This window comes from Neofelis nebulosa, chromosome 5 (genome assembly GCF_028018385.1).
Source record: "Neofelis nebulosa isolate mNeoNeb1 chromosome 5, mNeoNeb1.pri, whole genome shotgun sequence".
NCBI classification, from domain to species: domain Eukaryota; kingdom Metazoa; phylum Chordata; class Mammalia; order Carnivora; family Felidae; genus Neofelis; species Neofelis nebulosa.
The window spans coordinates 48811036-48835046 of NC_080786.1; the positions used below are offsets into that span (position 1 = coordinate 48811036).

General features: G+C 35.2%; 1 protein-coding gene across 1 annotated transcript in view; it reads right to left on the reverse strand.

Moving 5' to 3' along the window:
• Positions 1 to 645: 645 nt before the first annotated feature.
• The window catches only part of DHX36 (DEAH-box helicase 36), a 52148-nt gene continuing 28782 nt past the window's right edge, over positions 646 to 24011 (reverse strand). Inside the window, exons 14-25 of the mRNA XM_058730273.1 lie at positions 22941 to 23005; positions 21874 to 22017; positions 19644 to 19761; positions 18917 to 19015; positions 14598 to 14771; positions 14345 to 14431; positions 13185 to 13268; positions 10354 to 10453; positions 10166 to 10256; positions 5449 to 5569; positions 4425 to 4577; positions 646 to 4022 (exon numbers count right to left, since the gene is read on the reverse strand). Coding sequence (XP_058586256.1) covers positions 3837 to 4022; positions 4425 to 4577; positions 5449 to 5569; positions 10166 to 10256; positions 10354 to 10453; positions 13185 to 13268; positions 14345 to 14431; positions 14598 to 14771; positions 18917 to 19015; positions 19644 to 19761; positions 21874 to 22017; positions 22941 to 23005 — 1422 coding nt within the window. The 3' untranslated portion in view covers positions 646 to 3836. The remainder of the gene's footprint in view (positions 4023 to 4424; positions 4578 to 5448; positions 5570 to 10165; positions 10257 to 10353; positions 10454 to 13184; positions 13269 to 14344; positions 14432 to 14597; positions 14772 to 18916; positions 19016 to 19643; positions 19762 to 21873; positions 22018 to 22940; positions 23006 to 24011) is intronic.

Below are 24011 nucleotides of genomic sequence, written 5' to 3' on the forward strand. Positions count from 1 at the left end.
GGCCCCTCACGGAATTCTTACAAGCATTTAAGGAATTAACACCAATTCTATACAAACCTCTTTCAGAAACTGGAAGAGTAAGACTTCCCAACTCATTTTGTAAGGCCACCATTACCCCACAAAAAGGAAACTATAGATTGGTATCCCTAATCATTATAGAAATAAATGCAAATTAAAACCACAATGATACAGGACTCCACATCTACTGAAGGCTAACCTTAAACAACACCAATTAACAAAAATACCAAGTACTAGCAAGGATTTGAAACACTTGGAACCCCTCATATATTGCCAGTGGGAATGTAAAATAGCACACCCACTTTGGAAATCAGTTTGGCAGCTTCTTACAAAGTTAAACACACTTACCATATGATACAACAATCTTAATCACAGGTATCTTCCTAAGAGAAATGAAAACCTTTATCTACACACAGCCTTGTATACACATGTTCACAGCAGCTTTATTTATAATAATAATAAAAAAAAATAACTGAAAGGTCCATCAACTAGTCAAAGAATAAACAAACTATGGTATAACCATACAAGGCAATACAATTAAACAATATAAAAGGAACAAACTACTGACACATGCAACAACATGACTATCTCAGAAGCATTAAGTAAAAGAAACTGGACACAAAAGACTAAATATGATTTTCCATTTATTGGAAATTCTAGAAAAGGCAAAAATAGTGACAAATAGCAGATCAATGGTTGTCAATGAGTAGGAATAGAGGCAGGGGACTGACTGCAAAGGGGAAAAGGAAAACTTAGGTGATGGGAATGTTCTATGTCAGGATTATGGTGGCAGGCATTACATGACTTTATACGTTGACAATATTCATGGGATTATATACTTGAATTGGCAAATTTTATTATATATAAAATACTTCCTTAAAGCTAAAAAAAAAAAAAAAGCATGGAAATACATGAAAACGTAACAGTGGTAACATGCTTTTCTTCATATAGTCAATTCCCAAATATTCTACAAATAAGGGTTTACTGTCTTAAAATCAGAAAATATTTAAAAACAATTAGCATATTATGATTATACCACATGATCACAATTACTTAAAAATAAATATACACAAACACAGAGCTAAAAGAGTGGAAGAAAATTTATGATTTACTTTGGGTGAAGGGGTACTAAAATAAATTCATTCTAAAGCTTTTCAATAATTTCTAGCTTTTAGGGTGGACTTTGTTTTAAAAATATAGGAAGAACAGAAAATCACCTGTAACAGGTATAAATGTATCTAGAGCTTTTGCCCAAGTTAATGAATTAGGAAGCATTACATGCATTCACTTTTCAAAGACACATTTTAAAGATTACTCAGGGGTTTCTTTGTCCCCCCCACCCACCCAAGTTTCTTAGTTATTCTAGACAGAGTTCAAGAGTTCAAGAATTCTAGGTATTGCTAAGAATGGTGAGCCAAATAGATTTTCCTTTTAAATGTCTTGATTCTTTAAAACTACTAAATAACAAAGAGTACTTAGATCTGGAACAAATTTTCCACTCAGTAATATACTATTTTGTAAACAAAAGAAACAACACAAATAGCACCTTCAATCAAGATTTCCATCCTGATCAGCTGTACAGAAGACATAAATTGAGAGTGATAGTAACCGCTTTAATCTCTCTATCGCTGATTTAAACAATTCTTTAGGAACATTTTCCTCATTCATATGGAGATTAAATACTGGTTTGGGAACATGGAACCAATTAAGTAATAATCCCTTTTTTTTTAAAGAGATTCTTTAAATGCTTTCTTCCAAAACCATTTTGGCCTACTGTGAATTTAAACTGGAGAGTAAAAGCAAGAAAAAACACACATACGCAGACATAAAAACACTCATAGAGCAAATGGGACCCAATGGTCAGGTCACCTTGAGTTTAGGGACAAAACCACAATATTGTCATAGGACTCAATGCAAGAATTCAGTAAAAGATCACTTTTGGGAGACTAGCCAAGAGAATGGACTTAGGACACAGTACATTCAAAACCTTTAGGTAATAAGGATAGGTTGACACACATTCCCAGAAATGAGAGCAGTACCTGAACCAGTGCTGTTACTCAGATCACCATAGCATTATGAATAAATCCCAGTTATTATTCGATACTCTTCCTTTGGTTTCCTTACATTTATTGGAAGGCACAGTAAAATTTGAATTTTTTAGAGTGCAGCAGGATGTTCTTTTATTTCTTTTTGCGGTATGTTCAGGTTCACTACTTTTACACCTTTTGTCAGACATGTGGTTCAAACTGTTAGATCACAAAAGAAATGGTAGAAACAGAGGCCGCAGCAAACACTCAATGATGGAGACCATGTATTTCAGTTAATATGCTTTCTGCCAAGTTATACACAATATACTACCTAAAAGTGGCTTAACTCAATGAAGAAGGGTTTATGATATTAAAATAAGTCCATGTGCAAGGCAAATCTAGAACTGAATAATTCAGCAGCTCACTAGCATTATCAAGGACTGTAGTGATTTATATCTTTCCACTGAGCCAACATCATTATCCCCTGGAATCCTAAAATGGCTACAGCAGTGCCAGATTCAGGTAAGACAATGTCCACAGGAGAAAATTTCCTCCTCTAAATCTACTAGTGAGGAAAATCTTTCTCAGATGCCCTCTCGCAGGTCACTCGTCAGTTGCTATTGACAACACAGGTTCACATACTCATGCCTCATCAGTTACTTCTAAGAAGAATAAGACCATGCAGAACTGGCTTAACAGTCCGAGTTACCCTTGAGGAAGAGAGTCTAATACCCCTGGGCACAAGGCTATGTAGAGGGAGAACACTTGAACAGTCAAGCGAATGGGGAGGAAAAAATGGCTGTTGGATAGCAACCAATAGTATCTATCACAGTCTGATAAGGCTGAAAATATTAGCCTATCACTAGCCCTGTCACGCGAGCTTCCACTGGTTAAGAGGGTAAAGCAGAACTCAGAACACAAAAATGAATGTAAAATGGATTGCTATAAAAAAATAAAATCCAGGGACAAATAATAACTAAGATTTAGTGAATACATTCTATGTGCCAGACACTAGTCTAGGCACTTTACATTAACATATTTGATCCTCAACAACTGTTACCTTTATTTTACAGATAAAGAAAAGAGAAAAGCCAAGTAACTTGCCCAAGGGAGCTGGTAAGTCACAGCTGAAATTTGAACTTAGGTGGTCAAGTCTAGACTCATGTTCTCAATTGCTACATTATGCTGCACCGGGTAAAGTAAAAGGGGTACAAATATATTCTAAAAAGATTAAAAAAAAAAAAAAAATCAAATAAGCCAAAGGATAGATGGATGTAGAAACCAAGCCAAAAAGCTAGATGAGATTTATACACTGTACATTTTATTAAATACTGGGCTTTATAACAACAGATTAATTTACCTCTAATAGAAGTTTTACTTAAAAATGTGGTTGTGTTCAAATTTTTAACCTGATACTGCTTTTTGGCTAACCATTCTGTTTTTTTACCGGTTTCTGTATTCAGTCACTATGGGCAGAAAGATTAACTTTTCTTAAAAGAACAAAGGCATTTCTCAAGTGGTACAACACTCAATATATATAAGAGCAGTCCTCCCAAAGTGTGGACATGACCACAACAGAATATATGATCAGAAGACATATTGCTTTTTATGGTATATTTATAATAGCTACAGATAACATTGTTAAATCATGCACATTACATCTTTACTACCTAATGAAGATTTCTACCTTACATATGGAAATTATTCATGTCCTGTGGTTTGGCATCTAGCCAAAAATTAAACTATGATGGAAAATGGCTGTCAAAGTTTCAGACCACCACAGAAAAGTTGTCAGCTGTAATATCCATCCTGGAATCGTGGTGGAAAGTTCCTGGGACTTGCTTTTTCCTGTGTTTTAATCAAGTCTATAATAGCTGACAGTACTGCACAGTCTCTGGATTTAGTGTCCTTCCAATCTACCGGATGGGGACTTTCGATCTTCTCTTGCAGAAGGATATCTAGTTCTTTTCTTAATTCCTAAGGTTGGAAAAATCACATATGTTCAACAACGGCAAATACACTATTAAGCGGAGTAATAAATAAAAGTGACTTTAGCTGTTACAAGGAATTTCATAAGCTATTATACATAATACTGAAATATTTAGTGAGCAACTAAAGTGTGGTTATGAGTAGCCAACTAAAGTATACTCCAGTTAAAAAATTCAAACTTCAATCACACCGAGCCGTTTAGAATGGCTGGTCCATAAATACCTCAAAAAACAATTCTGAGAAACTATGCATCAATTTCTCAACACCATTTGCTCTGTTCAAATCGAGCAAGAAATGTCTAATGCAACATATATAACACTTGGGACAAAACCGCAAGATCACATGCTAACTTGCCTGCAGATTCAAAGACAATCATGTAAAGTCAGTCACCTTAACAAGATGGGCAATTCTTGCTGGAGACTGAAAGACAATCCATTCATCTACGGCAATAGTTTCCTGATCATTATCCTTCTGGATGGAAATATCACCTCCAAAGAACAAGAGACAGTATGGGGAAACCTCTGTGCAGTCATACAAGTATATCTGTAATGAGAATTAAAGCAAACTAAAATGCTCAGGAGTCTGAAAGATTATTGCCACATTAATTCACTGCCACCAGTACTAATGATATTAGTGCTTTCCTTCTAAATCAGGTGTTATCCTGCTAGTGTGATTACTGAAACTAATTTTCAGAATGTATCATTTTAAACCAGCCAGTCTTCATTAATCCAGAGAACACAGTTTTATATTTGTTTCAATTCAAATAGCACTGTTCTTTAAAAAAAATATTTCCTGAGTGACACAATGAAAACACTAATGTATCTGAAATTATTTTTATCTATATATAAACAGAATCTCACTCAATGTTCTGACCAATACTTGATACATTGAAATATCAGCAAAATTCTTTGTATGGTGTAAACCCCTATACCCGAGAATGCCAGTATTTATTCAAAACAGGCTCTGAAGGAAAACTATGCAAAGCAAGTAACTGTCCCAATTAAATAAAATACAAAGATCCATCGTGATAGACCTGCTGCACATTAAAAATATAGATTATTTTCTTCAGTTATAATTCGGGGCGCCTGGGTGGCTCAGTCACTTAAATGTCCAGCTCAGGTCATGATCTCAACAGTTCATGGGATTGAGACCTTCCACACCCCACAGCCACCACCTCCTGGCAGGCTCACAATGACAGGGCTGAGCATACTTGGGATTCTCTCCCTCTCTGCCCCTCCCCCACCATGTATTTTCTCTCTCTCAAAATATATAAACATTAAAAAGGAAAAGCCTTAATTCATGTCAGAAGAAAAATTTTCAGAAGAGAACAAATTTTGTTCATAATTGTGAGAAATACGCAACTGTAAAAAAGATCGATGTTCGAGGTGCATGATTATGTTAAATATTCACTTACACTACTTGTTCTCATCTTCAGGTGATAGATAAGCCAGTTGTAGTGAAATTCTGTTTGCTCCACATTAACAGATTTAGGATGAATAGCAACTAGTCCATCAGTTTTTGTGTAAACTTTGACCCTTTAAAAAAAGTTAAAATGCAATTTGTTAGACAAATTCTAGGAGATCCAAACCAATCCCAGAATCTAAAAAAAAATTCCACAGGTGAGTTAACTTTTTGTAATATAAATTTACAAATTTGTATTTGCGAACAGAATTTTAACAAACATGGAAAAATATCAGTTAAATATGAATAACCACATGACAAACTCTTTTCTCGCAGGTGTAATTACTGAACATCTTAGGTGAGGAAATATCCCTTAATTCTGTTATTCACACTATACTACTAAAAAACTAAGAATAAAATAAATATCTGAAATAATTCTAAGGTATTCAGACCAAGAGAATAGTGTATACATTTTACCATCAATCACAATACTGACAATACCCTTAATTTCCAAAATAACTTTGTAAAATGAACAATTATGGGGACCCTGGGTGGCTCAGTCGGTTAAGCATCTAACTCTTAATAAGGATCTCAGCTCAGGTCATGACCTCATGTATATGGGATTGAGTGCTGAGTTGGGCTCTATGCTGACACTATGGAGCCTGTGTGGGATTCTCTCTTTGCCTTTCCCTCTACTTGTGTGCGAGCATGCATCCTCTCTCACTCTCTCTCAAAATAAACATTTTTAAAAAATAAAAAATTTCATAGGTTACACACCCAGACGAATATAAAATAAAAAATTAAGAATTGTCTTTAAAAGGGATTTTAGGTACAACTTATTTTTAAAAACCTATCCTAAAATATGTTATCAATGGTTTCTTATTCATTCAAATCCCCCAATTTCAGAATGGGAATACTTGGAATAAATGTATTTTTTTTAAATATGAAATTTATTGTCAAATTGGCTTCCATACAACACTCAGTGCTCATCCCACAGGTGCCCTCCTCAATGCCCATCACCCACTTTCCCCTGCCTCCCCACCCCCATCACCCCTCATTTATTCTGTTTTTTTTTTTTTAATTTTTTTTCATGTTTTTATTTATTTTGGAGGCAGACAGACAGAGCATGAGCAGGGGAGAGGCAGAGAGAGAGGGAGACACAGAATCCGAAACAGGCTCCAGCCTCTGAGGTGTCAGCACAGAGCCCGACACGGGGCTCGAACTCACAGACTGCGAGATCATGACCCGAGCCGAAGTCGGACGCTTAACCAACTGAGCCACCCAGGAGCCCCTTATTCTCATTTTTTTTTCAATATATGAAGTTTATTGTCAAATTGGTTTCCATACAACACCCAGTGCTCATCCCAAAAGGTGCCCTTCTCAATACCCATCACCCACCCTCCCCTCCCTCCCACCCCCCATCAACCCTCAGTTTGTCCTCAGTTTTCAAGAGTCTCTTATGCTTTGGCTCTCTTCCACTCTGACCTCTTTTTTTTTTTTTTTTCCCTTCCCCTCCCCCATGGGTTTCTGTTAAGTTTCTCAGGATCCACATAAGAGTGAAAACATATGGTAACTGTCTTTCTCTGTATGACTTATTTCACTTATCATAACACTCTCCAATTCCATCCACGTTGCTACAAAAGGCCATATTTCATTCTTTCTCATTGCCAAGCAGTATTCCATTGTGTATATAAACCACAATTTCTTTATCCATTCATCAGTTGATGGACATTTAGGCTCTTTCCATAATTTGGCTATTGTTTAAAGTGCTGCTATAAACATTAGGGTACAAGTGCCCTTATGCATCAGCACTCCTGTATCCCTTGGGTAAATTCTTAGCAGTGCTATTGCTGGGTCATAGGGTAGGTCTATTTTTAATTTTTTGAGGAACCTCCACACTGTTTTCCAGAGTGGCCGCACCACTCTGCATTCCCACCAACAGCGCAAGAGGGTTCCCATCTCTCCACATCGTCTCCAGCCATCTATAGTCTCCTGATTTGTTCATTTTAGCCACTCTGACTGGCGTGAGGTGGTATCTCAGTGTGGTTTTGATTCGGATTTCCCTGATGAGGAGGGACGTTAAGCATCTTTTCATGTGCCTGTTGGCCATCTGGATGTCTTCTTTAGAGAAGTGTCTAATTAATGACTTCTGCCCATTTCTTCACTGGATTGTTTTTTGCGTGTGGAGTTTGGTAAGTTCTTTATAGATTTTGGATACTAGCCCTTTGTCTGATATGTAATTTGCAAGTATCTTTTCCCATTCTGTCGGTTGCCTTTTAGTTTTGTTGGTTGTTTCCTTTGCTGTGCAGAAGCTTTTTATCTTCACGCTTCTGCAATGCTAAGGAATAAAGGTATTCTGACATAGCTCTAGTCAGTCTCTCAATTTCCAGGGTCTTTCTTTGATAGTCATAAAAGTTTTACCTCAAAATACACGAGTCTTTAATCAATATTATTCAACATGGAGATGTCTGACAGTTTCTTTTGAAACAATCAATGGTAACTGCCTATATTAAATGACAACATAAAAGCTCTTAATCCATTAATCCTTCCCATTTGTTTTTAAGAGTATCTTTCCATGGTTCTAGGAACTCATAATACTTCTAACCAAATTCATGAATCACAGTCATGAGTCCTTAGAATAAAATCAGAAATTATTCTTCCTCACCACAGCCTATTTAACCAATGCCACCCTATAACCCTACATCATGAAAGCAGCAGGGGTTGGCAAACTTTTTCTGTACAGGACCACACAGAAAATATTTTAGGCTTTGTAAGCCAGATGAGCTCCATCACAGCTACTCAAGTCTGCTGACAAAGCAGGGAAGCAGACACAGACAACATGTAAACGAAGAGGTGTGGCTGTTCCAAAAAAAATTTATACCAACAAGAATTTTGGCCAAGCATGCTAAAATTGGCTGGTCCCTGGTCTAGACCAAAATAAAGCACCAATACAAACAGAACTACATTTTTTTCCGTAAATCCTTCATAGGATGGCAGAGAAATTTACAAAATGTATTTCAGTCTCTGTTAAGCTATCTGTAAAGACAAGAATGGATATTTTAAAAAACTGACAAAGTAATGATCTCAAAAAGTACCTGGTTCACTTAAAGTGTAGATAATCCAGTTACAATGATTAAAATTCATGTTATCCATAACTTCCTATGTGACAATAAGGTTTTTCAAACTCTGCATATTTGACATATTAAACTGAGTAATCCTTGTCGTGGAGGCTGTCCTGGATATTAAAGGTTTAATAGCATCTCTGGCCTCTATCTACTAGATGCTAGTAGTACTGCCCCAGCTGGAACTACCCCAAATGTCACAGTCAAATAAAATGTCCCTTGGCAGGTAGTCACCCCAGTTGAGAAGCACTGCCCTAAAACAATGTCTGCACTTTAATCTGTCTTTGAGATCTTGTATTTTCATGTTTATCATCATAGGATATCCAAACTTTTTCATTTAATGTCAGTTTATTTTGTTATTGTACAGTAACTGTTTTATATGCCTTATTTATATGAGCTTAAATGCCATTATAATATGATAATATCAATTTCCCCACTTTTTTTTTTGGACACCTATGTTCTTTACAATACATCTTTTTAAAAAACATTTGGAATTACTTCCTTAGGACACAATGCTCAAATTAACGTATTCACTTATGAATCCACTGGCCAGGGACTATTTTAATAACATGACACAAGAGTCTAATGTGTCTTCATTCACACACTACTACACATCTGTGACTTAGAGTTGCTGTTTCCTCACTAGAATGAACTTATTTGCTAGGCAAAAAATATGCCTTGCAGTCTCCAATTATTCCTGAGGCTAATTATTTGTATACATATTTAAAAGTTATACCTTATTACCTAAAACAGTGAAATCACCACAATTTTCATCAAAGAGGTAAATTAGAAAATTATGTGTCTTAGAAGAGAAGAAACCCTAAAAAAGTCTTCTCTAGGTAATAGCCATCCATGCACTGTTTTTAAATGTTTATTTTTGAGAGAAACAGAGAGAGAGAGAGAACACAATCAGGGGAGGGGTAGAGAAAGGGAGACACAGAATCCAAAGCAGGCTCCAGGCTCTGAGCTGTCAGCAGAGAACCTGACGTGGGGTTTGAACTCACCAACTATGACATCATGACCTGAGCAGAAGTTGGACACTTAGCCGACCGAGCCACCCAGATGCCTCTGCACTGACTTTTTTTTTTTAATAGCTGGCTTACTTTCCTAATATTTACCCTAGTATTATATTTCATTAACGTTCTTTGTGAATAATGGGTGATGGGAGAGCTGACTCCAGGTAAGTGCTATGAGGGAAAGTGATGCCTGTGTTAAATAGTTTGCATTCTCTTAAATTTATTATTTTTTTTAATCTTTATTTTTTATTTTTGAGAGAGAGAGAGAGAGTGCAAGCAGGGTAGGAACAGAGAGAGGGAGACATAGAATCCCAAGCAGGCTCCAGCCTCTGAGCTGTCAACACAGAGCCCGACATGGGGCTTGAACTGACAAACTGTGAGATAATGACCTGAGCCAAAGTCAGATGCTTAACTGACTGAGCCACCCAGGTGCCCCTGCATTCTCTTCAATTTAGATCAAAAGTAAAGAACAAGAACATGGCCCAAATATAAAGAAGAACAAGTTTAAAATATAAGCTCTGCTGCCATAAAGAGGATTTCAAAAGCTGAAGGAGACAATTAGAAATAATTCATAATAATCTTCAATGCTTACATTTTTCTTTTTTTACCCAAATTTAGTCGGATTTTAGCAACTTTAGGATATAAACCAGCACAGATGACAGCTTTAATTATCTTCTCATTATCTATTGGGAGTAGGAAGATAGAGGGGAAAAAAATTAAAATACAGATACAACAAACAATGCAAAAAGCAAGCTATTTTCACTGCATTTTCTTCTTTACCTGAATTTATATTAGATTTTGGATCTTTAGGATTTCTACTGCTTACAAATCCAGCTCCAAGAAGATGCTCAGCAAACTGTCCTTTCATGTTATGCAGCATCTAGGGAGCAATGGTAACAAACAGAACTAGAATACCTTTCATACAGATTTTTATAGGGGCCATACAACGTATACTCATATAAATAGCTGTAAGTTTTCCTTGCTTTATAAGACACTTGCAAAAATGTGATGTTTTAGAGCAGAGGCTGGCAAACTACAAAATTTACAAACACCTGTTTTTGTCAATAAAGTTTTACTGTCAATAAAGTCACACTCGCTCAGCTATTGTTTATGGTTACTTTTACACTATAATAACAGAAGTGAGTGGCTCTAACAGACACCATATGGCCTATAAGCCTAAAATATCATCTGATTTTTTTTTTTTTTTTTTTTTTAAATTTTTTTTTTTTTAACGTTTATTTATTTTTGAGACAGAGAGAGACACAGCATGAATGGGGGAGGGGCAGAGAGAGAGGGAGACACAGAATCGGAAGCAGGCTCCAGGCTCTGAGCCATCAGCCCAGAGCCCGATGCGGGGCTCGAACTCACGGACCGCGAGATCGTGACCCGAGCTGAAGTCGGACGCTTAACCGACTGAGCCACCCAGGCGCCCCTATCATCTGATTTTTTAACAGAAAAGTTTTGCCTGCTATTAAGGAATAACCACTGATGTTTTAAGTATTGCTCCATTCTGCAGAAGATTCATTAACATAATTTAAAAAATGGTTCTCCACCCCATATTTTGAAAACAAACAAATCCCCCAAAAAACAGAAAATCATAAATAAAATAATCAACATCCATAGTTCTACTACTGAGAATTAACTGCTGTTACATACTGGCACAAAGGCTTAACGTCTGTTTTTCTGTTTTGTTTTGAAGAAGAATCCTAATTTGAATAAAAATGATGCATGGCTCATTATAAAGCACACAAATAATACAGGAAGTACAAATGAAATTTCCCTAACTCAGTTTAGTCAGAAGTAACCATTTACTAACTAAATAATACTGCAGACATTTACACATATATACTGACAGAAGAGTTAGACAGAAATGCTATCCTAACAATGGGACAATGTATAAAAGCTATTTTAATAGGAGTATTAAAATTAATTTGAGTTCAATTTTTTGGGGGTGCTGGATAATTTGAGTTCAATTTTAAAAAGTTAAATAGAAATAAAAATTAAATTGATGAATCTTAAATTTTCACAATCACAAAAGATAATAAAGGATCCTTTAAGCTTAAAATAAGAGATTATGAAACGTAAACGTAAAGTTGGTCTTAAGTCTATATCCCTTTTGTGAACTACGTGACTCTGACACTCTAGACCATGTCCTGGTTTTTTTATTACCATTATTTTATACTGTTCAGAATAATAACTATTCTACTCTATTCTATTATCTATAATTCCCAATACTGTTTTGTATTTGTTCTATATTTAAATAATATCCACACATAACACTCATTGATTTAATAGGTACTCTCCATTTCTGAAATTCTTTTTATCTCTTAATAGACAGCAATTCAATGTCTCTTTTTCAAGAACAGCTCATGGGTGTAGTATTTCAAATGCATTCTTGAATGCCTGTCCTCTGTCTTTATAGGTGAATTAATATCTTGACTGGATAGAATATTCTCAACCCTTGGATTCAGTCATCTTTTCATACATGTAGTTCATTTTATTTTCTCTATTGAAGGAAATGTTCTTGCACATATCTCTGAATACATAGTCATAATTACACCTTAATTTTCTATGGAGAGACACCTATTATCTTCATGATGGATCAGTCCTGTCTTCCTGTCTAGAAGCTTTTTACTTATTGTTTTCAATTTTTTCTTTTGTGGCTGCATCTACAAACTGTGATTACCTAGACTCTTTCTTCTAGATCAATCCTTTACAGGGATATCCATTTTGTTCCCTGTAATTCTTTTGGTCATCAATGTCTCTTCTTAGGTCAGCAGTCTTTTCATCCACTCTATTGGTTTATTTTCTTATCTTTGTTTTATTGAATTCATATTCTTCCTAAACTGTTATTTACTATGAAGCAGTTGTACAGTATTTTCTGTTGAGATATGTGTAATCTATTCTTTTTTGACATTGATTGTTGTAACTTTGAGAACTGTCATATTTCATTTTGTTAATGTTTGCACAGCTTTTATTATATTTGCTAGACATGCTAGATTCTTGATTCTTTTACCCCCTTGTACATTTGTTAAATGTCCAGTACCAAGGTTCCTGCCATATCACTGGAATGTACATGTAACAGGGGAACGTGAGGAATTCCTAATCTTACACTTCTCCAATTCAGTGTAGAGTCGTTATGTCTGATGTCTATCTGTCCTGTTTATTTACGATCTCTGGTTCACAAAGGCCTCCTTTCCAGTGTTTTCTTATTAAAGATAACCTACCCAAAAGTTAAGGTAAAGATACTGTTTATTATTTTAAAATAGATTTTAGGAGTATCAGTGAGCATTTTCAGGCTGAATCATCAAAACAGCAACTAGAAGGTGGGGGCAAAAAGAGTACCCAAGCTTTACTACATTTTCCTGCTATACTCTGGAATCTTGTTTCTTTTCTTAGCCATTAGCCACCTTTATGTTTATTATATTATATACCTTTGTTTTGTTGCAGTTGATTTATTTAATAAAGATTCCTTCTATTATTTTGTAAAATCATTTAACTTCATGTAACACCATTAACTCACACCATTAACTTTTTTGCTAAAGATCTAACTATACAAAATGGATACATATAAACATATTTGGGAATCATTTCAAAACATTCACCATTACCTGCAATGTGTTTGAAGACAAAAAATATTCCCAGCAATAGTCTTTTTCATATCTGAAACCACGTCGCCTAGCATCTTCCCAGCCCTATGGGGCAACGAAATTAAAGAAAACTATTAATATTGTTCATCAAAGCAAAGATTCTTACTAGTTTATCTTTATTTGGGTAATAACTTACTCTTCTACCAATACTTCATCTTCTTTATAAACTACTCAAAGAATTTTGAAATTCACATACTATTAAAAAAAAGCACTCCCCATGATTCTACTTGTTAAGATATACCCACTAATGAATTTCCAGACCTTTCTTCATACAAACAAGTACAAGTTATATAACAATATACTGTGTATTTCATACAAAATGCCATCATATATATTAGGTATTAATAAAAAAGAACACTGCTGAACAAATTCTAATGCTACTGTATTGGAATATACACAAATATATATATATATTACATATATATGTATGTAAATATATATATAACATATATATGTATGTAAATATATATATATAATATATATATATAATATATATGTATGTATATGAAGTTATATACACAGACAAGGGAAGATGGGGAAAAAGAAAAGTTAATACTGGATGAGCTCAAAGAAAAAAAATACATAACTTTCCCATAATATGTGGTATAAAAATGAATCTAGAGCTACAGTAAAAAGATACTATCTCTAAAAACCTAATTACATTTAAATTTTGCAAATATGGGTGATAAATGTATTCCTCACATAAGCTTGACTTTTGGGAGGAGAAACGGTCTCTCTAAATAACGTGCATGATTAGCATAGTCATCAAAATGTTAAATCTGAATAAGTTACAGTTTATTAATAAACAGACTAAGACCACCTTTTATGAATGTCAACACAAAGATATAAATGAATATAAAATAGATTTTTAAGATAAACTGTTAATTTGTTCTACTGTTATCAAAACACAAATACAGATTTTTTTTTCCCAAAAGGGTAAATGTAATGAACTATCAAAAAATATATCATGTGCAATGTTTTTTAAATGTTCACCTAATTTTAAACACTCAGCAATTTATTCCTGATACCTATCAAATATACACATTTTAAAAACTGAGTACATCTATTATCAGCTTTTCACTTGAATGAACTGTCACAATCCAGAACAAGTCATTTTTTACCTCAAATGCATTCACAACTGTCAAATGGTCACTTTTGGTATCTTTTGCCAATTCTTTCCTTCTTGCATCTGCAATCTTTTCTTTGCCCTTAAGAAAGAAGGAAAAAAAAAAAGGGAAAATAGATGAAGGCCACTTAAATTGCCCTGATGGTCAAGTGAGAAAGGCATTCGAATAAAATGCTGAAAAATGGATCTCAACAAAAACTATTCTGTGAATATAAAAACGCTTAGCCTTTTATCTGTATCTTTCTTACCAATGGAATGACAAAAGGATCTTTGAAGCTGAGACTAGCAGCAATGGTGAGTACTGGGTCTAAACAACAGAAAAGAGCTCCAAAAAGAATCATTTTTCCAATGTGTGGCTCAACTGGTAATCGTGCTAAGTGGACTCCCAGGGGTGTCAATTCTTCTTGTTTATCCAAAGCATTCTGTAAAGCACGGATTTATGTTTAAAATCAACACTGTAAAGCATCCTATTCAAAGCTATTTTAGTTTGCTTTAAAATAAACAACAGGAGAGTTCTCACTCTTAGACCCAAATGCTTTAATATTGTTTGATGCTGTTTTCTTCACCAAAACAGAATTTCTGAAGTCAGCAAAGGTTAGAAACTTACATTAAAATAGACAAATAAAATATCCACAACCTGGCCCTACTCTAAATGTTAGGAGAGAAACAAGAGAAATACCACATTAGCAAACTTTCAATCAAATAAAATCACCCCCTGGTGTTGTGGGACAAAATAAAACAAAGAAAGAAACTATTATATATTCGAAATATATAATGCAAAGCTTTGATTCTGGTAGTTTACATCAGACAGGAAGGCAAGAAATAATGGGCATATCCAGAACACTGAAAACTGGGGGTGGGTTACTGCTCTGATTACCTAGGTAATTTGGTCCAATCGTCCCATTGAATACAGCTAGGAAAGCTGCTTGAAGACACTGAGGAGTTAAAAAAGAAGTATAAAAATTCTAAGTATAGAATTTGGAGAATAACAGAAGTCCAGGGAGGTGAGCCCAGAACTGGTGCTTCTTTTCCTGGCAGAAGCAACATAAATCTTCACTGGAGAAAGTTATCATCATCTTAGGTTTCAAATTTTTATCTACAAAGAGCACTATAAATGCAATGTCCAGTACACAATTAAAATAACTAGGTACACAAAAAGATATCAACAAAAAATAAAAACCATAACCCGTATGTATCCCATCAGAAAAGACTTCTACTAAACATTTATGGTGGAAATAACCTTAATCTTACAAAAAATTCTTTCAGAGAACAGAAAAACAAAAAAAAATATATAATGCTCCCTACTTGTTTTTTTGTACCTGGCATAATCTTGGTAACAAACTGGACAGGGACATTTGGAGAAAGGAAAACTACTAAATAAACTTATGCATGAGAAACCACAGGGAGGGAAAAAAAAAAAAAAAAAAGGCAAATTGAATCCCATCAAGTTAGATTTGTTTCAGGAATGAAAGTTGGTTTAACATTTGAAAAAAAAAAAAAAAATCAACGTAATCCAATACACAGCAAATTAAACAAGAAAAAACCCACATCATAATCTCATGAGAGGCAGAAAAGGGATTTGACAAAATCAATTATCCATGCACAATAAAAATCTTTTAGTAAACCAGAAACTTCCTTAATTTGACGGTTTCCATGAAAAAAATCTTCAACAAATACACTCAACAAATTGTTGACAGCTTTCCCTCTGAGAAAAAGAACACAAGAATGTACACTATCATACCACTTCTGCTCAAGATTGTACTATGGGTCCTAGATGATTGGAAAGGGATAAACAGATTTATAGGGCCCCTAGGTGGCTTAATGGGTTAAGTGTCTGACTCCTGATTTCAATTCAAGTCATGATCTCATGATTTCGGTTTGCAAAATGGGAGCCCTGTGCTTGGGTCCGCACTGACAGCAAGGAGTCTGCTTGGGATTCTCTGCCCCTTCCCCAACCAACCATCAACAAAACTAAAAAGCAACCTACAGAATGGGAGAAAATATCTGGAAATGACATATCTGATAGAGGGTTAGTATTCAAAATATATAAAGAACTTATAAAACTCAACACCCTAAAAATGAATAATCTGATTAAAAATGGGCAGAAGACATGAACAGACATTTTTCCAAAAAATATAGATGGCTAACAGACACATGAAAAGATGCTCATCACTTGTCATTAGGGAAATACAAATAGAAACCACAATCAGGTATCACCTCATGCCTGTCAGAATGGCTAAAATCAACACAAGAAACAAAAGGTGTTGGCGAAGATGTGGAGAAAGGGGAACCCTAATGATGCACTGTTGGTGGGAACCCAAACTGGTGTATCCACTGTGGAAAACAGCATGGCCATTCTTCAAAAAGTTAAAAATAGAATTACTTTATAATCCAGCAACTACACTACCAGGTATTCGCTCCAAGAATACAAAAATACCAATTCAAAGGGATACATGCACCCCAAATGTTTACAGCAGCACTGTCTACAATAGTTAAACTACAAAAGCAGCCCAAGTGTCCACCAACTGATGAATGGGTAAAGAAGATGTGGCATGTGGCATGCATATATATATATATATATATATATATATATATATATATATATATATATATATATATATAAAAGAATGAAATCTTGACATTTCCAAAGATGTGGATGGAGTATCATGCTAAGTGAAATAAGTCACTCAGAGAAAGACAAACACCTAATAATTTAACTCATACATAAAATTTAAGAAACCAAAGAGCATACAGAAAAGAAAAACAGAAACAAAAACAAAAAATCCCAGAGAGGCAAACCAAGAAACAGACTCTTAATTACAGAGAACAGATGGTTACCAAAGGGGAGATGGGTGGGGCGATAGGTTAAACAGGTGATGGCGATAAGGAATGCACTTGTGATGAGCACTGGGTGTCTTAAGGAAGCATAAAATCACTATATGGTACACCTGAAACTAATACTACACTGTATTTTAACTGTAATTTAAATAAAAACTTTAAAAAAGCTTTGGAATCTACTGCAGAGAGAAGGATTTGCTGGCCTTTTCATGATGGAGAAGGATTTGCATGGCCGTTTCAAGCAAACGGCTAAGTAAAGACTGGTTCTTAAATTCAGTTGGGAGAGAAGAAGCCACCCACTTGGGCTTCAGAGTCCAGCTGTTCTCTGGTCATCCATCTCTACCATCAACAGTAAGTTGATTCTCTGATTGCCACCTCGCTCTATTCTATTAGACGAAATAGCAGCAAAGCTCTATTCTACTAGATAAAAGCCTAGGTGGGAAGACAGGTCAGCAGTAAAACTGTACTACTTCCTAAAGTACAAGGAACCTCACTAAACCTAATACAAATTCCAACAAAGACAGATAATTAACAATGCTTTTTCATTTAAATAACTCACATTAAAACCTACTACAGTGTTCTGATGTAGGTCAAATTCTCAAAATTACCTGTATAAATGGCTTAAATAAAAATGAAATATATAAAGTACATCCTCAGAAACCTCTAACCCCACACGAATCAACAATTTTAGCAATGACAAAAATGTTCTATGTGCAATGTGACTAGAGATGCTGAATTTGTAATTTACTTCAAAATTCAAATTTAAATAGTCACATGTGACCAGTGGCTGCCTTATTGGAGAAGACAGCTTGAACCACTTTTTCTCTTCTCTGAGCATTACCTCACAGCGCCCTTCTCCTCACTCTGGGTACTAATTCATAGCCAGTCCTGTGACTCTTCTCAACACAGTCTTGTGCAGGGATGGCTACCAACTAAGTAGTCACGTGTTAAGTGACTGAAACTAGTTTCTCAAAACAATGATGTCACAGAAAGAAACTAAAGCAGAACAAAACAAAAAAAAAAAATTAAGACCAAAATGTCAGGCAGGGGGATATAAAGCTCATTAGTATTCTTTCAAAAATACAAGAATTGCCTTCATAAGATGTCCACAGTCATTAAATTACTTGGATTTGAGAAAAGCTCTGAAAACATTATGGTAATCAGAAGAATCTAAGAAACCAACCAAATTCATCTGAAGAATGCAAATGAAGACAAAGACCAGTAAACTGAAAGATATAAAATTTTATCTAGTTTTTTTTTTTATGTTTATTTTTGAGAGAGACAGATAAAGTAGGAGTGGGGAAGGGGCAGAGACAGAGAGAGGGAGGGAGACCAAAATCTGAAACAGGCTCCAGGCTCTGAGCTGTCAGCACAGAGAACAATGCGGGGCTTGAACTCCAGAACAGCGAGATCATGACCCAGGCTGAAGTCGGACGCTTAACCGAATGAGCCACCCAGGCGCCCCCAAAATTTTATCTAGTTTTAAAACAAGCCTACAATGAAAAAATTGTGTGGAAAGGACCCAGAATAATAAGACCATCACAAAGGTATCATTTTATAACTTTCTAATTCACGTTTCATATACCAAGCCAAAGAGTAAATCAAATTTGGCACTGTGTATTCATTGATCTACTTCATAGTAATGAGAGTAAATTTTTTAATCAGGTGGCTTACGTGCTCTAACATTATAAATCTAACTTAACATTTTGAAAAATAAAATAAAATTTACCAGTTCCATCAGGTGTTTTATGGAGAGTGACACCGCTTCATCTGATGGTGGATCCATTAACCTACTCAGAAAATAAGCAATTCCACCTAGCCTTAAAATCTGGGGGAAGACAAATATAATTAAACATATATCATATACTGACATTAACAGTTTAGTCATGCCTGTGTCAATTAATAAAGCATCAAACTTATACATGATTTTCACATTACTACTTTCTATCACCCACCAGCTTTATATTAATGAGAAAAGTAGCTGGTTAAAATCTCAACAAATAGGTTAATTACCGATCTTTTTCAAAATAAAAAGGTTGTTTCTATCAAAATACATATAAAATGCCAAAAAATGGTGAGTGGTTTATCAGATGGACAGCACCTTAAGATGTAGTAACAGTACATGTAGCTAATATTTATTTACTGAACACTTACTCACTACATGCCAGGCAATGTTCTAAAGAATTCTATATAAGCTTTATTTAAATCACTTGCCACTAGCCTGTCAGGGGAGTTAGGATTCAAACACAGGCAGCATGATCCTAGAGCAGTACATGATACAATGTGTTTAATAAACATTTGAAGGAAGTTTAAAGACAGTTTACTAAAACACACACACACACACACGCGCATGATAACAATTCTTCACAGATTAATATACTACTTTCTTCTATACAAATGTTGAAAATTAGAACCCCACTCTCCATTTAGTTTCTTAACTCTCCCACCTAATTTACCTTTATTTGTAAACAAAGCTCTTCCAGAGGAGTTCTCAAAATTTCTGGCAGTTGATAGTCATCCAGAAGGCTTGCTCTAAGACCATTATATAGATGATAGCAATGACCAGGCTGCACTCTTAAAAAATAAATAAATAAAAGGAACATTACCAATGACTTTTTAGAACTCCAGAGAAAATAGCAAGCAGGGAAAATAGCCAATATCTGTATCATATGAACTACACCATAACTAACTTAATATTTCATTTTTATTAATCATACATTCCTTCTCCCCATGTATCTGAGGAACATTATCTAGATCCATTATCCCTATGTTCTAGTTTTAAGAAAGAGATGATTTCCTCCCCGCACCAATAATTTGGTTCCTTTTTACTAACTTACAGATTCCAGAATGCTGTGCTTAATAACTGTTTACTGAGGTTTACCCTCTATATGCCTTGTGAGCATTTTATGTAATAATCCTAGCATTATGTTAACCTGTCTATATTATTTAAAATCTTTAATTTTTTTTTTTTTAAGTTTATTTATTTTTGAGACAGAGAGAGACAGAGCATGAACGGGGGAGGGTCAGAGAGACAGGGAGACACAGAATCGGAAGCAGGCTCCAGGCTCCGAGTCATCAGCCCAAAGCCCGACCCGGGGCTCGAACTCACGGACCGCAAGATCGTGACCTGAGCCGAAGTCGGATGCTTAACCGACTGAGCCACCCAGGCGCCCCTAAAATCTTTTAAGTATGTGCTATTTAGTGAGCTCTCAGAGGGATTTTGGAAATGTTTTAGTTGCTGAATTTTTCTTTAGTGATATAAATGGACAGTGTTAAGGATAGACATGTAGAGGTGAGGGTATTCATATATTTTCAAACAGAATAAATATTCCTATGGGCTCTTGCTGCTAAAGGAGGGGGAGGTCCATTTTCTATAGGAATAAAAATAAATTCTAAAATTCTTAGCTATTTCTGTCACAAGTATACAAAGACCCATCATCTATTAATATAACATGCCTGTAAAAACGAAGAATGCTTCCACTGAGGACCATATACTATAGTTTGATCTGGCCTTCAAAGTAATTATTAATCAAATCAGGCTTTGGTAAAGGAATTTATTATCTGTGGACCCTACAAGGGGCTATTTTTCATTTGAATTAAACCACTGTAATTCCACAGTTAACTTCTATCAAGCTACTGCAAATGAAAATTTAGATGAAACACAATACTTCGTTTACTTTATTTCTAGAACCGTTTTATGGATCAAACCTAAGGCTAGTATGTTTACTATTCATATAAAAAAGTGTACCACAATGGTGAATACTACTTGAATTAGTATCCAGTGGTATTAAGTCTTCATGAGAAAACCTCAGTCTTAGAGATTATTCTTAGAATAAGGTATCACTTCAGCTCAAGAGCAGCAACTGCATAATCTAATAAACGGCCTACAAATTGCAGTGGGATAATCTGCAAAGATTATAGCAAGATACAGAGCTTTACTACCTACAAATGTAAAACAAAGTATTGCTGAAATTATCTAACTCTCCTTTCCTTACTTACGCCAGTTATCTGAAGATTAATGGAAATTTTTTCGTACTACCTGTAGGAGGCAAAAGAAAAACTCTCTTCTACAACTTCAGACGTGATTCTACCACTCATATGAATAAGGGTGTAAAACTTCTAGGAAGTATGTATTAAAATGAATAATAAGTGCAATTACTTGTGTTAAAGGCAAATCACTCTTTCTACCATTAAGATAGAGATATTATTTCTTATGCTACCCCCATATCAATGAGAAAACTTCCTTGTGTTTTCATTGGTAACTAATAGTGAAAAACCAGTATAGATGTAAAGCACAGGGTTAGGAGCCCAGACTGGAGCCAGACTGCCTGGGTTCAAGTTCTGACTCTGCTACTTACACAACTGTTTAACTTTTAATTTCTTTATACCTTAATTTCCATACCCTTAAAATGGGGGCAATAACCTAGTTCCTAGCATTGTTGTGAAGATTAAGCAAGTTAATATATACAAAGTGTTTAGGAGATAACATGACATTCAAATATTATTACTAGTTATGATTAGTAATTCATGCTTTTTAAAAAATGGAAACAAAATTAAATAGAACAAATTAACAAATAATATTAATTTTAATTAACTAGATTGAAAAATTAAAAATAGAAAACTTGGCAGATATTTTTCCAAAGAAACTATGATTAAAACAACTTACAGACAAAGGTTCCATCTTACCTTCCAGCTCGACCTTTCCTTTGTTTGGCATTAGCTTTACTAACCCACTCAGCAGACATGGTACTGATGTTGTTTTGTGTGTCAAAGTGTGTCTCTTTTATTTTTCCTCCATCTATTACATAAACTACATCATCTATGGTAATGCTGTTTGGAAAACAGATGTATGAAATATTAAAAATACATTAAAAGCACATAACCTCTAACAGGACTACAGATAGGGACTTCAAAGCATTTTTAATTAGTCATATTGATTTTGCAGTTAGGGATTTTCACCACTGTTCCCACATTCACCAACATTACAGGGATCAAGCCCCTTGTTGGGCAGGCAGCATCAGGAGCTGTAGTGGCAGTCAATTCTGCAGATGACATGAGGAATTTTTATTTGCCCATAGTCAAACTTCATAGCTTGCTTGATGACTTTTGTACCTAGCTCTGTGGGCCCAAGTTCCCACATGGTTTAATATCAGCTTCCACAGAAAAATCTGTTTCAATGAGTATAAAGACATATTAATGCTTCCAAAGGAATATAAGAAATTTTAAGGCTATTCATAACTAATTACCAAACAATACGATGACCCCCAACCAGAAAAAGGCAAAACCAAAATTGACCTCAACTCCCATGATTCCTTAAGGTTTTTTTTTTTTAATGTTTATTTTTGAGACAGAGTCACTGTGCAAGCAGGGGAGGTGCAGAGAGAGAGAGAGAGAGAGAGAGAGAGAGAGAGAGAGAGACAGAATTTGAGGTAGGCTCCAGGCTCTGAGCTGTCAGCACAGAGCCCATTGAAGGGCTCAAACTCACCAACTGAGAGATCATGACTTGGGCTGAAGTTGGACGCTTAACCAACTGAGCCACTAGGCACCCCAAGAAGGCTTTTTAAAAAACACTTAGAAAGGCTAATCCATTATAGGATTAGAAAGCAAACAAAAGCCTCTGCCCAACACCATGACTAAATTAACTTTAAAGACATTATGAAGTATCTTTTAGAGAGAGAAGTGTATAAGGTATGCTAATTTATGGGGCTCAAAACTCATAATCATCAGTAGTTGATATTTAAAACAATTTTTACCTAGTCTCTGCAATATTGGTAGCAATTACTATTTTCCGAACACCAGGAGGAGTTCTTTTAAATACCTGTAAGAATCAATACATCAAAACCTCAAAAGCACATTAATTTCTAAGACATCATTCTTCCAATCAGAATTACTTCAGATACTGTTCCTTTTCAACATTGCGTTCATTCCTTCACATATGCATCTAACATTTGTACACATACTTATAGGTACACATCATTTTCAATTAAACCATCATTTTCGTTAAACCAAACAAAATCTCCCAGATTTTAGAATGAACCTTATCACAAACTAAATTTCAAATGAAACAGGATTAAATTTACAGAATGTCTTTTAACAAGAACTGTAAAGCAAAATGTTTTTTTGTGTATCAAACTCTTGAGAGAGAGAGAGAGTTCAGTTTAACAATAAGAATTACGAATGATCCAAAACTCTATGGGTAAGGGACACCAACCACCCAGGCAGATGCCAAACTCAGAATGGATAGCAGCGGGCTGTACCACTACATACAAGTTTTTGAAGTCAAACTAAAAAAAATAAAATCTTCAATGGCATCCTACACAAAGCCACCTAAAAGGAGAACTTCTGGTCAAGTACCACTTGGCTATAATGCAAAGAAATGCATACATTTATCTCTTCATTTACATCAAAGGTAATCAACAGAAAATAGAATTTCTAATGTAGTCATATAATTTCTAGCAAAGGAATACACAGTTTACTATTAGTGTGTCAGAGTGAAAGTACTCTTCTGTCTGGTCTTTGGAACTAACAGTCCTTCACCCCTTGTCTTCACTTAGGTATGCACTCTAATTGGATTGGCTGAGGCTTACTCAGGATTAAAGAATCAGCAGAAAAGATATTAAAAGAGCCTCAATAAGAAATGCCTTGAGATTTTCTCACAAAAGGAGGGGAAAAAGTACGAGAGAGAGAGAGAGAGAGAGAGAGAGAGAGACAGACTTTCTTCTGAGCCATCTCCTTCTATCAGGGCCTGCAAACACTGCAGTCCAGAAAACTATCTTGTCTTTGAGAATGCAGTGTTGATCCTAACAAGGGACATGCCTGAACCT